This window comes from Anastrepha obliqua, chromosome 2 (genome assembly GCF_027943255.1).
Source record: "Anastrepha obliqua isolate idAnaObli1 chromosome 2, idAnaObli1_1.0, whole genome shotgun sequence".
In the NCBI taxonomy this organism is placed as follows: domain Eukaryota; kingdom Metazoa; phylum Arthropoda; class Insecta; order Diptera; family Tephritidae; genus Anastrepha; species Anastrepha obliqua.
The window spans coordinates 7,082,164-7,095,789 of NC_072893.1; the positions used below are offsets into that span (position 1 = coordinate 7,082,164).

Consider the following 13,626-nt stretch of genomic DNA (forward strand, 5'->3'; position numbering starts at 1 on the left):
GAGCGTTGGGAAAACTCGACGAAAGGAAGGTAGACCTATACGCGTATCCCAAACATCGGAAGATCACTAAGTCGAAACTATGGTGAGCTTAACTTCCAGCCACCACAATTCCTGACAGGTCATGATTGCTATCAGAAGTTCTACATCGCTTTAGGGTTCGTGAGTCGCTTTTATGGCCAGTATGCTATGAAGAGAAGGATGCAAGGCACGTGTTTTAATATGCCAATGATTTGCGATAAGCAGACGTGATTTAGCCGCATAATCAGAAAATATAATCAACATAATGATGACCTCAAAGTAGGCGCAGGACAAAACTTTCTCAGCAATAAGCGATGTGCATCATGCTTTAAAGCATGCAGGTATCTACGAGGTTAGCGGCAGCTAAACAGTCGATCCTTCATATTTGACAAAGAATCCGTCTTTTAAGTCGATGTGGGGCAAGTATAGTGGGAGGGGTGGACAGCCTCGATTGTGGTGATTTCTTTGTGAAATAGTCAAAATTATTAACCCATTAGGGACGGAGTTTCAAAACACGTTATATTTAATAGTATTTTCATGGATATACTAAATGATGTCTAAATAAATATATTATGAAAAAAAAATATAAAATTTTTTTATAATTCTTGAGTTTTAGACTGTTGCCATATGGCAACGCAAGGCACATACGAGTACTTAAATCAAAATTTTTGATGAATTATTTTGAATGAAATAAAACTTAATTTGTGTTAAGAAAACAAGTATTTATTATAGTTTAACTATTCTTATCTTGTAGTAGAGTTATTCATAGTTCATAGAGTTATACATTATTTTTATTATAATTAGTATTTCGTATGAAATTTTTCAAAACACTTGAGACACAATCCTACATTACACTTTGAACATGTGACCCTGCCTATAGTTTGACAATTTTCACCAGCACACCTTCGTTTCTTGTCAACAGACCGGGGATAATGATGTAATCCGTCAAACCTAACTCCTTCCAGTATCCTTCCTCCAAACTGAGAGGTTGATGGTCTGCCGCCCGCTTTTGGAGGATTCGCGTACTTTTTCAAATATGTTTGAGCAATTTCACGACGGAAATCTAACTGAGAAATATTCCTACCGGATTTGCGCATCAAAATCCATGAATTGTTTACTGAAACATCAATAAGCCAAGTAAAGATAGGCCACCACCATTTCTTGCTTCGAATACCAATCCTGTAATTATTTATGTGAGCATCCATGAGATCTGTGCCTCCCATTGATTGATTGTAAGCACCAATAAGATGGGGTCGAGGAATTTTGATTTTCTGTTTACAAGCCTTCGAGTATCGAGATGCTGTACCAAGCGGGTGTACTTTATGATCGGTGGAGGCGACTGTCACAACAGAGTTATCCATCCAGCGGGCTACAACGACGTCGCCTTGACTAGCATATTCATACGAACCTCTTTCTCTCTTCTTCATGGTTTCAACTTTAGCAATCGGACATTCTTTAGGTAATCGGTTTTGGCGAAGAGTACCAGTACCACCATAACCCATCTTTTTCAAGTGCATCAATAGTGGAATACCTGTGAAAAGATTATCAAAATAAAACCGCAGCTTTTGTGTCCGCATAGCTAGAGGTAACTCGTTTATCATAGTTAGCATTGGAGCTGTCGCTTTACCGAATTTCTGCTCATGTTCCAAATTAGAGCCTGGAATCGAACCTTGATACACCTCAAAATTAGCTAAATATCCACTGACAGAATTTAGGCACCAAGCTTTATATCCGAAACGAATAGGCTTATTCCGAATACATTGCTTACATCCATGTCTTCCGTAATATTCAATCATGCTTTCGTCGTAGTTTAGATCTTGTTCGATTGGAATGTGCTCAAGAAACTTATTTTTTAAAACGTTCATCAACGGTCGTAATTTACTCATTCTATCGTTCTTGTTCAATTGAGTATTATCACTCGCATGAACAAATCGCATGATTTGTATAAACTTATCTCGCCGCATAGCATTAGATACCAAAGAATTTCGCATATCATCGCCAGTTTCCCAGTACGATTTTTTACTTGGTAACTTGTTATAACCCGAGACAATCAAAATGGCAAAAAAACATTTAAGTTCCGCTATGTTTATACGGGGATCTGGGCAGTTCAAAAATAATGCGTACTTAGTGGTCTGGTCAATTAGAAACTGACAAACGCCCTCATCAAAAAATAATTCAAACATATCCGTACAAGTCTTGCCTTCGTAGTCCTGAGAAATTGTCGTTTCGAATTCGGTGGAGGGTAAATCTGGCAAGTCAGCTTTCTTCCATTTATAGCTGACTTTACGCTTTTTAGCTGGACCATGAGCTGTAACCTCATCTTCGGTTTCCTCAAAAGACGTTCTCCGCGTGACGATTTCAGCAGTAGCCAAGAGTTGTCTTCCAGTCAAGTTGTCAATGAATCCACCAGAATCCTCATCCGCTGAATCCTCGTCGGTGTATTCTGCAACCTCCGGTGGCTCAATGTAAACATCCTGAGCATCATCCCATTGTTCCAATTCATCTTCTATCTCATGCAATTTCAAGCTAACACAAAAAAGTTATTATTTAGAATAGTTGTACATCATATGGACTAGCGTTGCCATTTGGCAACGCTGAGAAATAACCTCGACAACAGAAAATTAGAAATTAGTTCACAAGAAATTGTTGTTGCTTTAGAATATTTATACATTCATAATACTAAAATATTTACAACCAAAAAAATATATGTACATTTATGAAAAATATTTCAACTTACCTTTTCCGATGCGACATTTTTTCGCGATTCACAAAATGCACTAGAAAAACCATAGACTTACTCGCCGAATTTAAGGAAAAAATAGAAACAAAATCGCTTCGTCAATGGTGAAAGCTTTCCGTTACACGAATATAATAACTTAAACAATCTAAGGTGGCTGGTTTTTGCTGTTTTGGATAACTGTAAATTCAACCTACAGTGTTGCCATATGGCAACGCTAGTACATAATGGGTTAAGGTAGCCTAGTGCTTAACCGCCTCTCGATGATTTTCTTAACGGTAGTACCGGGAGGCGATCGGTACATTGACAGTAAGAGGTTTATTTTGGAAAAAAGACAGCATCTAACCTCATTCTACGAAAGAGCAAATAAGAGCACTGTTTTGCCTTAGTGGAGTTCTGATATATAACCAGAAACCAATATAAGGCGATCACAAGGCTTTTCAGGCTATATGGAAAGAAACTATCCACAGCAATGGAGCTAGTAACAGACGCGTCATTATGGGGAGATATTCTGGAAGGTCAATAGCCAAATAACAATTACGGCAGAAGCTATAGGAAAGAGGAACCAGAAACCGTATCGCATCTACTTTACGAAAGCCCGGTATGCCTGAGAAGCAGATGGATTTCAACTACGGATGGTTCCAAATAAGCCTGGTTTGGCAAAGGCAGCCTCCGCAGCCGAATGAGTTCATGCGTGACTACCATTCGGGAGTGAAAAGGTTCGAGTTTTCGTGCATGAACATCAAATAATAGAAATAGTTTTTTCTAATAGGGGTCGCCCCTCGGCAGTCTGTGATGAAAAAGCTCCTCATAAAAACCATTTTCCGTTCTGAGTGGACTTAAAACTGTAGGTCTCTCCATTTGTGGAACATCATCAAGACGCACACGACAAGTAGAAGGAGGAGCTCGAACAAAAATCTAACGGAAGTGTACGTGCCAAGTATTTATTTATACTTTATAAAGCTAAGCTCTGTTTACAATTTATTACTTTATAACCTAGTTGAGAATTATATACTCTGATGCTAAGCAAACGAAATAATAAGCACAAATTGCATTCTGACTTAAAGACTACCTACCCTCAGATTAATTTCATTTCGAAGTCCATTTTCCCCGTTTTCACAAGTGTGCATAAATTTGTACCTTTTTGCAGTTTTTCCTCCTTCATAGCTCAAGTGCGAGGCTGTCTATTTCAATGGCTCACTGGATGGCGCGTTGTCGGGTTGATTGCTCTGTAATCGATAGACAACGATGACCAGTTGCTCATTGTTGGCGTTATTGTCGTTCATTGTTGTCAAGTCAACGTTTGCTTTTGTTGTTGCTATTGCTTTTTTGCAATTTTTATTATTGCAGTTGCCACTACTTTATGCAGCCACTGCTGTAGTTGACGTCCCATCCATTGGCGATTTGATGCTGCCATTGCTCACATTTTCAGCATTTCAGTCTTTGACTACACTTTTCGATTGCTATTGGCAACACGTGATTTTGATTATCGCTTGCTTTATGCATCCACATATGTGTGCATCTGTCGGTTTTCCTATTTTACTGTCTGCACATATATGTATGTATGTAGCAAATAAGGGTCTGTTTCCCGCTTTGCTAGGTGGTTTGCGGAGTCTGTTGGACTAGACTACTTTGCTACTAATTTGCGTTGTAGCTGTAGCAGTTTCGCAATAATTCTTCTCTCAGCGCTATTAACTGGAATTTTTGACATTGTCTGTCTTTACATCAGCATAATACCATACCACTTAGCAAGTTAGTCAGCCTTTGCATCAGATTTGTACCAATAAATGGACCAACAAGCATTCATCAACATTTACATTCGGCTAAGCCTCATTTCATGCACTCTTTACATTTGATGCATTTTTAGATTTAGATTTAGATTTATTAGAGGTTTGCACTTCGACATCATGGCCTTTTGTGCACTCTACTCATCACAGTACTGCATCCATACTCAGTTCCCTTATTAAACTCAAGATAGAGCTGGATTGGGCCGGGCGTATATACCTTTCCTCTGGCTGCAATTGGCTGCATTCAAGGGAAAGGTGCATTGGAGTCTTACGTCATTGGCCGCTGAAACGATCATGGCCAAATGACTACGCAGTCTGCATTGGTTTGTATGAATGCCCGTGAGCATTCTTAGTGTATTCTTGGGGAGAGATATGAGATTTTTATGATATATGATTTTGCCTGGCGTAGTCCTATAGTCATCGGCCTTAACAACCGCGCTGTTAGTTCTGCATTCTCCAAACTGGATAAAGAAGCAAAGCGAATGGGTCTGGTGGTGAACGAGGACAAAACGAAGTACCTCCTGTCTTCAAACAAACAGTCGGCGAACTCGCGTATCGGCACCCACGTCATTGTAGTTATAATTTCGAGGTTGTAAAAGACTTCGTGTATTTAGGAACCAGCATTAACACCGATAACAATGTCAGCCTTGAAATCCAACGTAGAATCTCTCTTGCCAACAAGTGCTACTTTGGACTAAGTAGGCAACTGAGCAGTAAAGTCCTCTCTCGACGAACAAAACTATCACTCTACAAGACTCTCATCATGCCCGTCCTAACGTATGGCGCAGAAGCTTGGACGATGACAACATCCGATGAAGCAATCGCTTGTAGTGTTCGAGAGAAAGATTCTGCGCAAGAGTTTTGGACCTTTGCACGTTGGCAACGGCGAATATCGCAGACGATGGAACGATGAGCTGTATGAGCTTTACGACGACATAGACATAGCGCAGCGAATAAAGATCCAGCGGCTACGTTGGCTGGGTCATGTCGTCCGAATGGGTACAAACGCTCCGGCTTTGAAAGTATTCGATGCGGTACCAGCTGGTGGTAGCAGAGGAAAAGGGCGCCTCCTCTGCGTTGGAAAGATCAGGTGGAGAAGGACTGAGCTTCACTTGATGTGTCCAACTGGCGCCGGTTAGCACGAGAAAGAAACGACTGGCGCGCTTTGTTAAACTCGGCCAAAATCACGTAAGCGGTTATAGCGCCAATTAAGAAGAAGTCCTATAGTTTGGTGCCAGTTCACCTCCCTTAGCTTCTTGATGTTGTGTTGTCCCATAGTTAGGAAAGGTCCGGGATCTACTAATGTCGGGGCCGCAGCCTCTCTTGCCAATGCACCCGCTACTTCGTTCCCAGTTATATCCCTGTGTCCTGGTACTCAAATTAATCTGATGCGTTTGTGCGTATCTAACAGATTCAGTTTTGCGATACACTCAAGGAAAGGTGAGGACTTAATCTCACAGGATGACAAAGTTCAGCAGAGAAATTCGCTCTTTCTGGAAGTTTCTATCTAAGTTTATCTCGCTTGGAAAATTCTTGGAAAACTACCCATCGGTACAGAACGCTTGGTTTTGGGGCAATATACAGGGCCCGCCGTCTATCGTTACGGATTTGTACTGAATATGTACGAAAATTACGTACGGCAATGGGAAGAAGAAAAGCACCGAATGAAGCGTATGTGCGTTACTTTGCAAAAAAGCCTCGGAGCTGCGATTTGACGCCGTTGGATTATTATCTTTGGGGTGCCGTCAAAGCCCAGTGTTATGCCAACAAACCAGCAACAATTGATGCACTGAAGACCAACATACGCGATGTCATAGCTGAAATACAGCCGCATACAATCGAAAATGTGTTGAAAAATTGGACCGATCGTATGGGATGGTGCATGGCTAGCCGAGGCAGCCATATGAATAAAGTTGTGTTCCATCATTAACCAGAAAGATTGTACTTCAAAATAAAAAACACAGTTTGGAAAAATATTGAGTAGTTTCCTTTTTACAGCATTTTTAATTCCGTAAAGTTATATGGCGGACCCTATATTACAGCGCCTATGCATTCTGGTGTCTTCGAGCCATCTATACAGTGTACACTCTTGGAGTTTCCTTTCCAGTGAAGGCCTACTCCAGTTTAACTTGTGGTCCAGTTCAATTCTGAACTTCTTTCCGAATTTGATGACTTTTGTGACATCATCACTGGGTAGCTGGGTAAGTGGGAGCTGCAGACTTACCAATTCTATGTCCATAATAATAATATTAAGCAAATAAATTTAAATTGTTTACAAAATTAAATCTAGATAAAGCGCAATTAAGCAGGCTGGAATTGGATAATGAATTATAGTCTCGAAATGCGTGGGCGATGGACGCATTACACGCAAATTTAGTCTTCAAGCTTTTCCTATAAAAAGGGTGAAAATTGCGAAGACTTATTTGTGGAAATTGGAACCTTTCCCGCTCAAGTGTAACTGGTGAGTCGGACAGTCAACGATGCCTTTAAAAACAATGAAAATAAACGAGCGTGAAAAGACTGCCCCTTCTCGTTTCTAGGGAATCTAAATTAATTAGCTTTAGCCGCGAATCATAGGATGGAACAGTGACCTGAAATCGTAGGAAACGTATTGCCTGCCTATGAAATAAATAAATAAAAATAAATAATTGGCACGCACACTTCTTAAGTGTTTAGCCGAGCTCCTCCTCCTGTTTGTGGTGTGCGTCTTGCTGTTGTTCACAAATGACTATTTAAGAAATACTTTTACAACGGGCTCTATTCTATTTATCGACAGTTGGTCGTTAGGTCTCCAAATGTTAGGTTAGGTTAGCCTGGTTGGCATTAATCCACGCATAGACGTTTTGGCCCCTAGCGATACGAAACGGAGACCGACCTCTATGAATACTGAAAGTAGACATCATGTAGGATGTCAACGCTTTTAGCGAATCCAAGCAGAGCTGGGAGATCCGCTTTTGAGACGTCCTCCAGACCCTCAAACAATGGGGCTCCCAGGCATTTTAAACGCGTTTTTAATAATGCCGGACCTTCAAATGGTAACAGCGTACACTAAGTGAGGATAAGATGCAATGCGACGGATGAAGTATAGAACCGAGTACGATTTTGAAGGAATGAAATTAATATGAGCACTGGAGGATAATGTCGTGTCGAATAAAAATCCAAGATCCTTAAACTCTGTTATACTTTGTAGTAAATTATTAGAAATGGCGTGGGTTGTATTAGAAATGTACAAATGCCTTGAAAATATTAGATAAAAACTATTTTAATATTCAAAGCCAGAGACGACTCCTCACACAATTGATGTTCAACTCGAGTTGAAGTTTCTGAGTATCCACTGTGATCCTTAGCAGATGAGACAATTTTTAAAGGAAATGTAATAATCTTTGTTTTGCATAAACCTCTAAGTTGTTAGTCGTCTTGCAACTAACCCAATTCTAATCACTCTGGAACTAGTTTGATCTCTTCATTTTAATACCAGTTCATGTATTGGAATGTTTGCTGAGTAGTTTGGCTTTTCACTGCAGTTTTGGTATGGGTCCCTCTCCGTCTCAGCGTGTGTTTGTGTGTGTATGCCACTGATTGAAATTCACTCGTGCTATTGTAAATAGTGAACGTGTTCGAATTTCAAATACGTTTCCGCAATACTTTTTTTCACCCATAGTGAAATACCTTGCAGTTGGCGGAAGGATTTGTTTTGTAGGCACTGAGTAACTTCTAGGCTACTCTTTGGAGGAGTTGTACTATAAAAATTCTCCATATAAAAAATGCACTCAATAACAGTGACACATACATGTACGCACATATTTATTAACGCGAGATATTAATTGATGCGTCATAATAATTAGAATTTTTAAAGTTGATTGGCTCTGAAGAGCCCCTGAATATCCCTCCAGAGTGAACTTCATAAAAGCTGGACTTATTTGCACCACCTCTTGTTATAGGCTGATTATCAAGAGCGTTTTGGAAGTGGGTTAAGCTTGTGAAATTACAATGCCTTCTTCTTCTTCTATATCATCCTTATTTTACTGAGCCTCGTCATTGGCATCAAATTCTGTATTAACCTTCTAGTAACGGACATAGATATAGTTCATATCCCCCGAATGGTGACAAACGCTTCGGCTTTGAAAGTATTCGATTCGGTTCCAGCAGAGGTTGTGGCAGAGGAAGAGGAAGACCTCCTCTGCGTTGGAAAGATCAGGTTGATAAGGACTTAGCATCACTTGGTGCTTTCAACTAGCGCCGGCTAGCACGAGAATGAAACAACTAGTGCGCTTCGTTAAACTGGACGAAAAACGCTCAAGTGATTACCGCGTCGGTCAAGAAGAAGAACCGTCAAGGCCAAGTCGCTTTGCGAAATATTGTAGTACTATAAACAGAATAAGAGAAGTCACAGTTTGCGGCTCATTGGAAAAATGAAAATTGCAATCGAAGATGATCACGGCTCATTTTCTGAGGATAGCTTCATGAGCGCAACCGGGAGGATTTAAGCACTCTTTTTAGTTGCTTGATGGGGCACAATAGGTTAAGGTACCATCTGTGTAAGCTGTGCAAGACGAACTGCAAGTTTTGTAGGTTGGCTAAGGAAAGCTCACAAAATACATTCTGTCAAAAAAGTAACGGGAATTATTCAACAAAACGCAAAATAATTGTTTAATCATCAGGAAACAGGTTCCATTCGAAGCAATACCAACAACATATGCCAACGACTAGTCCAGTCATCAAAGCACCTTTTAAACGCGTTTGAAGAGATCTTCTTCAGCTCCTTCAGCGAATTCTCTTTAATGGCATCTATCGACTCAAAGCGTCGTTCGTGGAGTGGCAATTTAAGTTTTGGGAAAAGGAAAAAGTCACAGGGGGCGAATGCGGTGGTTGTTCGATGATATTTGTCAAGTTTTGGTCAAAAAAGTGTTCACAATATGAACCTTGTGAGACTGCGCGTTATCATGGTGCGAGATCCATGAGTTTTCTTTCCACGAATTTGGCCGTTTTCTACGCACTTCCTTCCTTCTCCCTCAAACGTCACATAACTTCCAAATAATATTCTGTATTTACCGTAGAACCATTTGGAATGAATTCCGAAAGCACAACGCCATGATAATCAAAGAAAAGGAGTAGGATGACTTTCACTTTTGACAGACTTTGACGTGGATTTTTGGGTTTCGGCTCATGTGGATAGCGCCATTCAGCCGCTTGTTGATTGGTTTGCATGTTAAACTCATACACCCACATCTCATCACCTGTAATAATGCTCTGGACAAACGTTGGGTGGGAGTTCACTTGCTCAAGCATGTCTTCAGCCACCTTCTTCCGATGAATTTTTTGAAAGAAATTCAACTCTATTGGAACGAGTCGAGCAGCCACGCGTCTCATGTCCAATTTATGGCGTAAAATGTTGCGAATTGATTCGTAAGACACGCTAAGATCACGAGCTACCTGCCTCAAACTTAAATGATGGTTTTCCAGCACCATTTCCTTGACTTTGTCGACGTATTCATCCGTTGCAGACGTTGATGGGCAACCAAATCGGGACAAATCTTCCACGACTTCTTGGCCCTCTGCAAAAGCCTTATAAAGGGTTTTTCAATAAGGGCGGGTGCAGAATGTGCAGAATGTCAATCGTGGCGTTTGCTGTGTGGCACGTAGCGCCGTCCTGCTGGAACCACATATCGTCTAGGTCCATATGGTTCAATATAGGCCATAAGAAATTGGTTATCATCGTTGTGTAGCGCTCGCTGTTGACAGTGACCGCTTCACCAACGTCGTTTTCAAAAAAGTACGGACAAATGACGCCGCCGGCCCAAAATCCACACCAAACGGTAACTTTTTGAGGATGCATCATCACCTGGTGAGCCTCGTGTGGATTGGTGTCGTCCCATATACGGCAATTTTGTTTGTTAACACAGCCATTCATCCAAAAATGCGCCTCGTCACTAAAGATGATTTTTCGCCCAAAACCGGGGGTTCTCTTCCAAACGATTCGACGCCCAGTTAGCGAACAAACGGCGTTGTCTATGGTTATCAACCAAGTTGAAGTCTGCGAAAGGCCAAGTTCTTGTGCACGGCGAGGAATAGACTGCCTCGGGTTCTGCTGCACACTTTCACGGACCGCGGCAATGTTCTCGGCTGATCTTGCGTTCCTTGAACGACGGGTTTTGGCTGATTGTTTACTGACCCGGCCGTCTCAAATTTGGCCACCAAATGTTGAAGAGTCGACTTGGAAGGGCCACTACGTCTACCGAAAAATGGGCGCAATGCGCGCAACGTTTGCGTAAATGAACACTCATTTTGATAATTTAGTTTCATCATTTAAACGTGCTGTTCAATCGTGTAACTTGCCATGATGATTTGGCATAAACAACTGAATAATAAACAAAAGATTTGACAGATGTCACCAAAACAAAATGACTGCACAGGGCGCCAAAATCGACCCGCGCCAATTGAAAAACCCCTTACCACTCTTAGACCCGTGTTTTGATAAAGCACACTCGCCATAGGGCGGGTGTTACATCTCAAAATGTTAAACCTTTAAAATAGTCTAAAGGCGTATTCTCCGGATTTTTCAAATACCAATCTCTCCAAACCACTTTTTTCAACATAAAGTTTAGTCCTATTAATAACTGCAGTGTTTTCCAAGCGGGGATAGCTGCTTTCAAAGTAAGAGTCGATGGGTTGCTCACAAATTTAATATCCTTCAAAGAAATAAATTTTTGTTCCCATATTTAGGCTGCTATCAAGGTCCCAGTCGATGAATGCCTGACTTCTCTTGCTGTCGCATCTGAATACTTCGTTAACACGCCGACCAAACAAAAGGAAACCGTCCGGCTAACAAATTGGGCAGGCAGGGAGTTCAGCTCCATGCAAAGTGGAGATAGCTAAGAGTTCCTGGTTATAATTGGTCTGCTTTTGGGTAAGTGGACCTCGTTATGCAAGGTGGCCAAGACTGCTTCTAAAGCTAAAAAGTCGCAACTGTCCATGGTTCTCGGTGTTTTAACTGGATGCCTCTGTTGTATATCCAAATTATAAGCAAATTAGCATAAATTCAAATCCCTTTTGCGGTAACTTTCTGGAGGAGGATGAGTACCACAACTCAGCTACTCTGCTTTAGGAAGCTTAATATTCATGCAGGCTCATACTATGTTGTTACGCCAGAAAAGCTTTCAAAATTGGTTAATATATGCTTTCGAATTTCCTCTCCGTAATTCTTAACCGACATCTTTCAAATATCTTCTTTGCTCCCTGCCTCTTCAACTCCCTCGTTTTCTTCCCAGTCCATCACGTCAAAGATTTATGGGAAAGATCTTGACCTAGAACTATAAAAGACCTAACTGATGTAAGAGTTTGAAGCCAGTATACTATGACTTGCTTCGCATTTTCTTCCCGTCCAAAATGACTCATATAAATCTGATATATGCCGCATAACAAATGAAGAAACTCCATTTACTGAAATACATTTTTTTTAGTTAAATTTCAGTGAACGAAATTGAATCATAAATGTGTTACGTGTTTGACATTGTCGAATATAGCTGCGGTGCTTGAAGTTATTTTGTCTCTTTACATCGAGAAATTTTGTTACATCTGCAGTTCAGCTTTCTCAGAAGTCTGGGATTTTAAATCGTCCAAAATTAAGCGCTTACTTTAACACTGATTATTTACCCATAAAACACTTCCCTCAGCAAAAGTTTTCCCATTCCACTTGCAGGGTGCTACAATTATAATCATTTTTTATACTAAAAAAAAATTCTTTTCTTACACCGCGTTACACACATTCTGTCCTATGAACCAAATATACTTTTTCGGAAAGGGGATAAAAAATAAAAATACACGTGTATCGGCGATTTTCATGTACACGTCACAATTTTATTTTTTTTTTTTTTTATTTTATAACTTTAAACGAGCAATTCTTGTATGTATATCAGTATAGCCACACGATCTCAGGATTAGCTTAACGGATTTGAATGAAATTGGGCACACAGATAGTGTATCACATTTCTAGACTTTTCATCTAGGTATTGCCACTGACAATGTTTCACAGGGTTGCCACCTGTTCGAAATTAAAAAAAAAAATGAATGAGATATGCCGATGTGGGTATCAAAAAAAAAGGTATTTCACTCCGCATTACAATAGAGATATAAAACTAAACCGAATTTTTTTATTAATTTTATTATATATTATTAAAATTAAAAATTGTTATATTAAAATTGAAAATTGTTGTAGTATGCAGAAATGTAACGATCACCCAGATTTTGAACGGGGAAAAGCTGCCAGTGTAAAAATATTTCAAAAATATAATTCAAAGTTACACCTCCACTTGGATCACCCTATACACAGAAATATGCAGACGGTTCTACTTCGCAAATTATTTTATTGGCTTTGTCTTAAAAGTCTCACATTTATTACTTTCGTATTTTTCATTTCTTTCTGCAACATTTTGCTCTGCTGTTCACTTTTCTGTTTGAAATTTTTATGCAAATACGCGACTATTGCCCAGTTGTGGGCTACAAAAGTTTTCTTCCTTCCCTCTTCACTTTCACAAGCCGCGCCGCAGCTGTCAAATATTCATAAGTTACAAATGTTTTTCCACCTGATTTTGTTGCAAAAACAGAAACTCTTCTCCGTATCATTTCATTGCCCGCTTTGACTGCCACAATAGGCTGGGTTCCATCCGCAGCTGGGGGTCCAAGGAGTTACACAAAACAGTTCCACTTCGCTACGCCACTCGAGTTGTGATTATTTCTGTTGCCACTGCCGCCACCGTTGCTGCCGTTTTTGTTTTTATTTTGTACATTTCATTTGTTCGACATTAGCGAAGGAAAAAAGAGCGCCAAGATACATGGACGCGTCGATTGCTCAATACTGTTGTTCCCGTTGTTGTTGCTGTTGGTTTGGTTAGCGCGTTGTGGCCAACTGCGTTTGGTTGCCACTTCATGTTGCGACAGCTGTGGTTTATTTTTCCATCTTTTGCTGCTGCTGCTGCTGTTGTGTTTTTTGCTGTTGTGGGCACTTGCTGTCGGTGCTCTGCAATAATGCCAACTGTTCTTGTGCCACCAACGCTGCTTGTTATTGTAAGGTATTATTGCCACGGC

General features: G+C 40.4%; 1 protein-coding gene across 1 annotated transcript; it reads right to left on the reverse strand.

The window, feature by feature from the left end:
* Nucleotides 1-892: 892 nt before the first annotated feature.
* On the reverse strand, nucleotides 893-2,772 carry LOC129236978 (piggyBac transposable element-derived protein 3-like). Its single transcript, XM_054871317.1, has 3 exons — nucleotides 2,756-2,772; nucleotides 1,137-2,544; nucleotides 893-1,024 (listed from the first exon to the last, which is right to left on the reverse strand). Exons 1-3 carry the CDS (start codon nucleotides 2,770-2,772, stop codon nucleotides 893-895), a joined length of 1,557 nt encoding a protein of 518 aa, XP_054727292.1.
* Nucleotides 2,773-13,626: the final 10,854 nt, after the last annotated feature.

What these genes read in the sequence shown, in the direction of transcription:
- LOC129236978 (XM_054871317.1), bottom strand. An exon ending in CTTGGCTTATTGATGTTTCA is followed by an intron (nt 1,025 to 1,136) that starts GTAAACAATTCA and finishes ATCCTCCAAAAG; the next exon opens with CGGGCGGCAGACCATCAACC.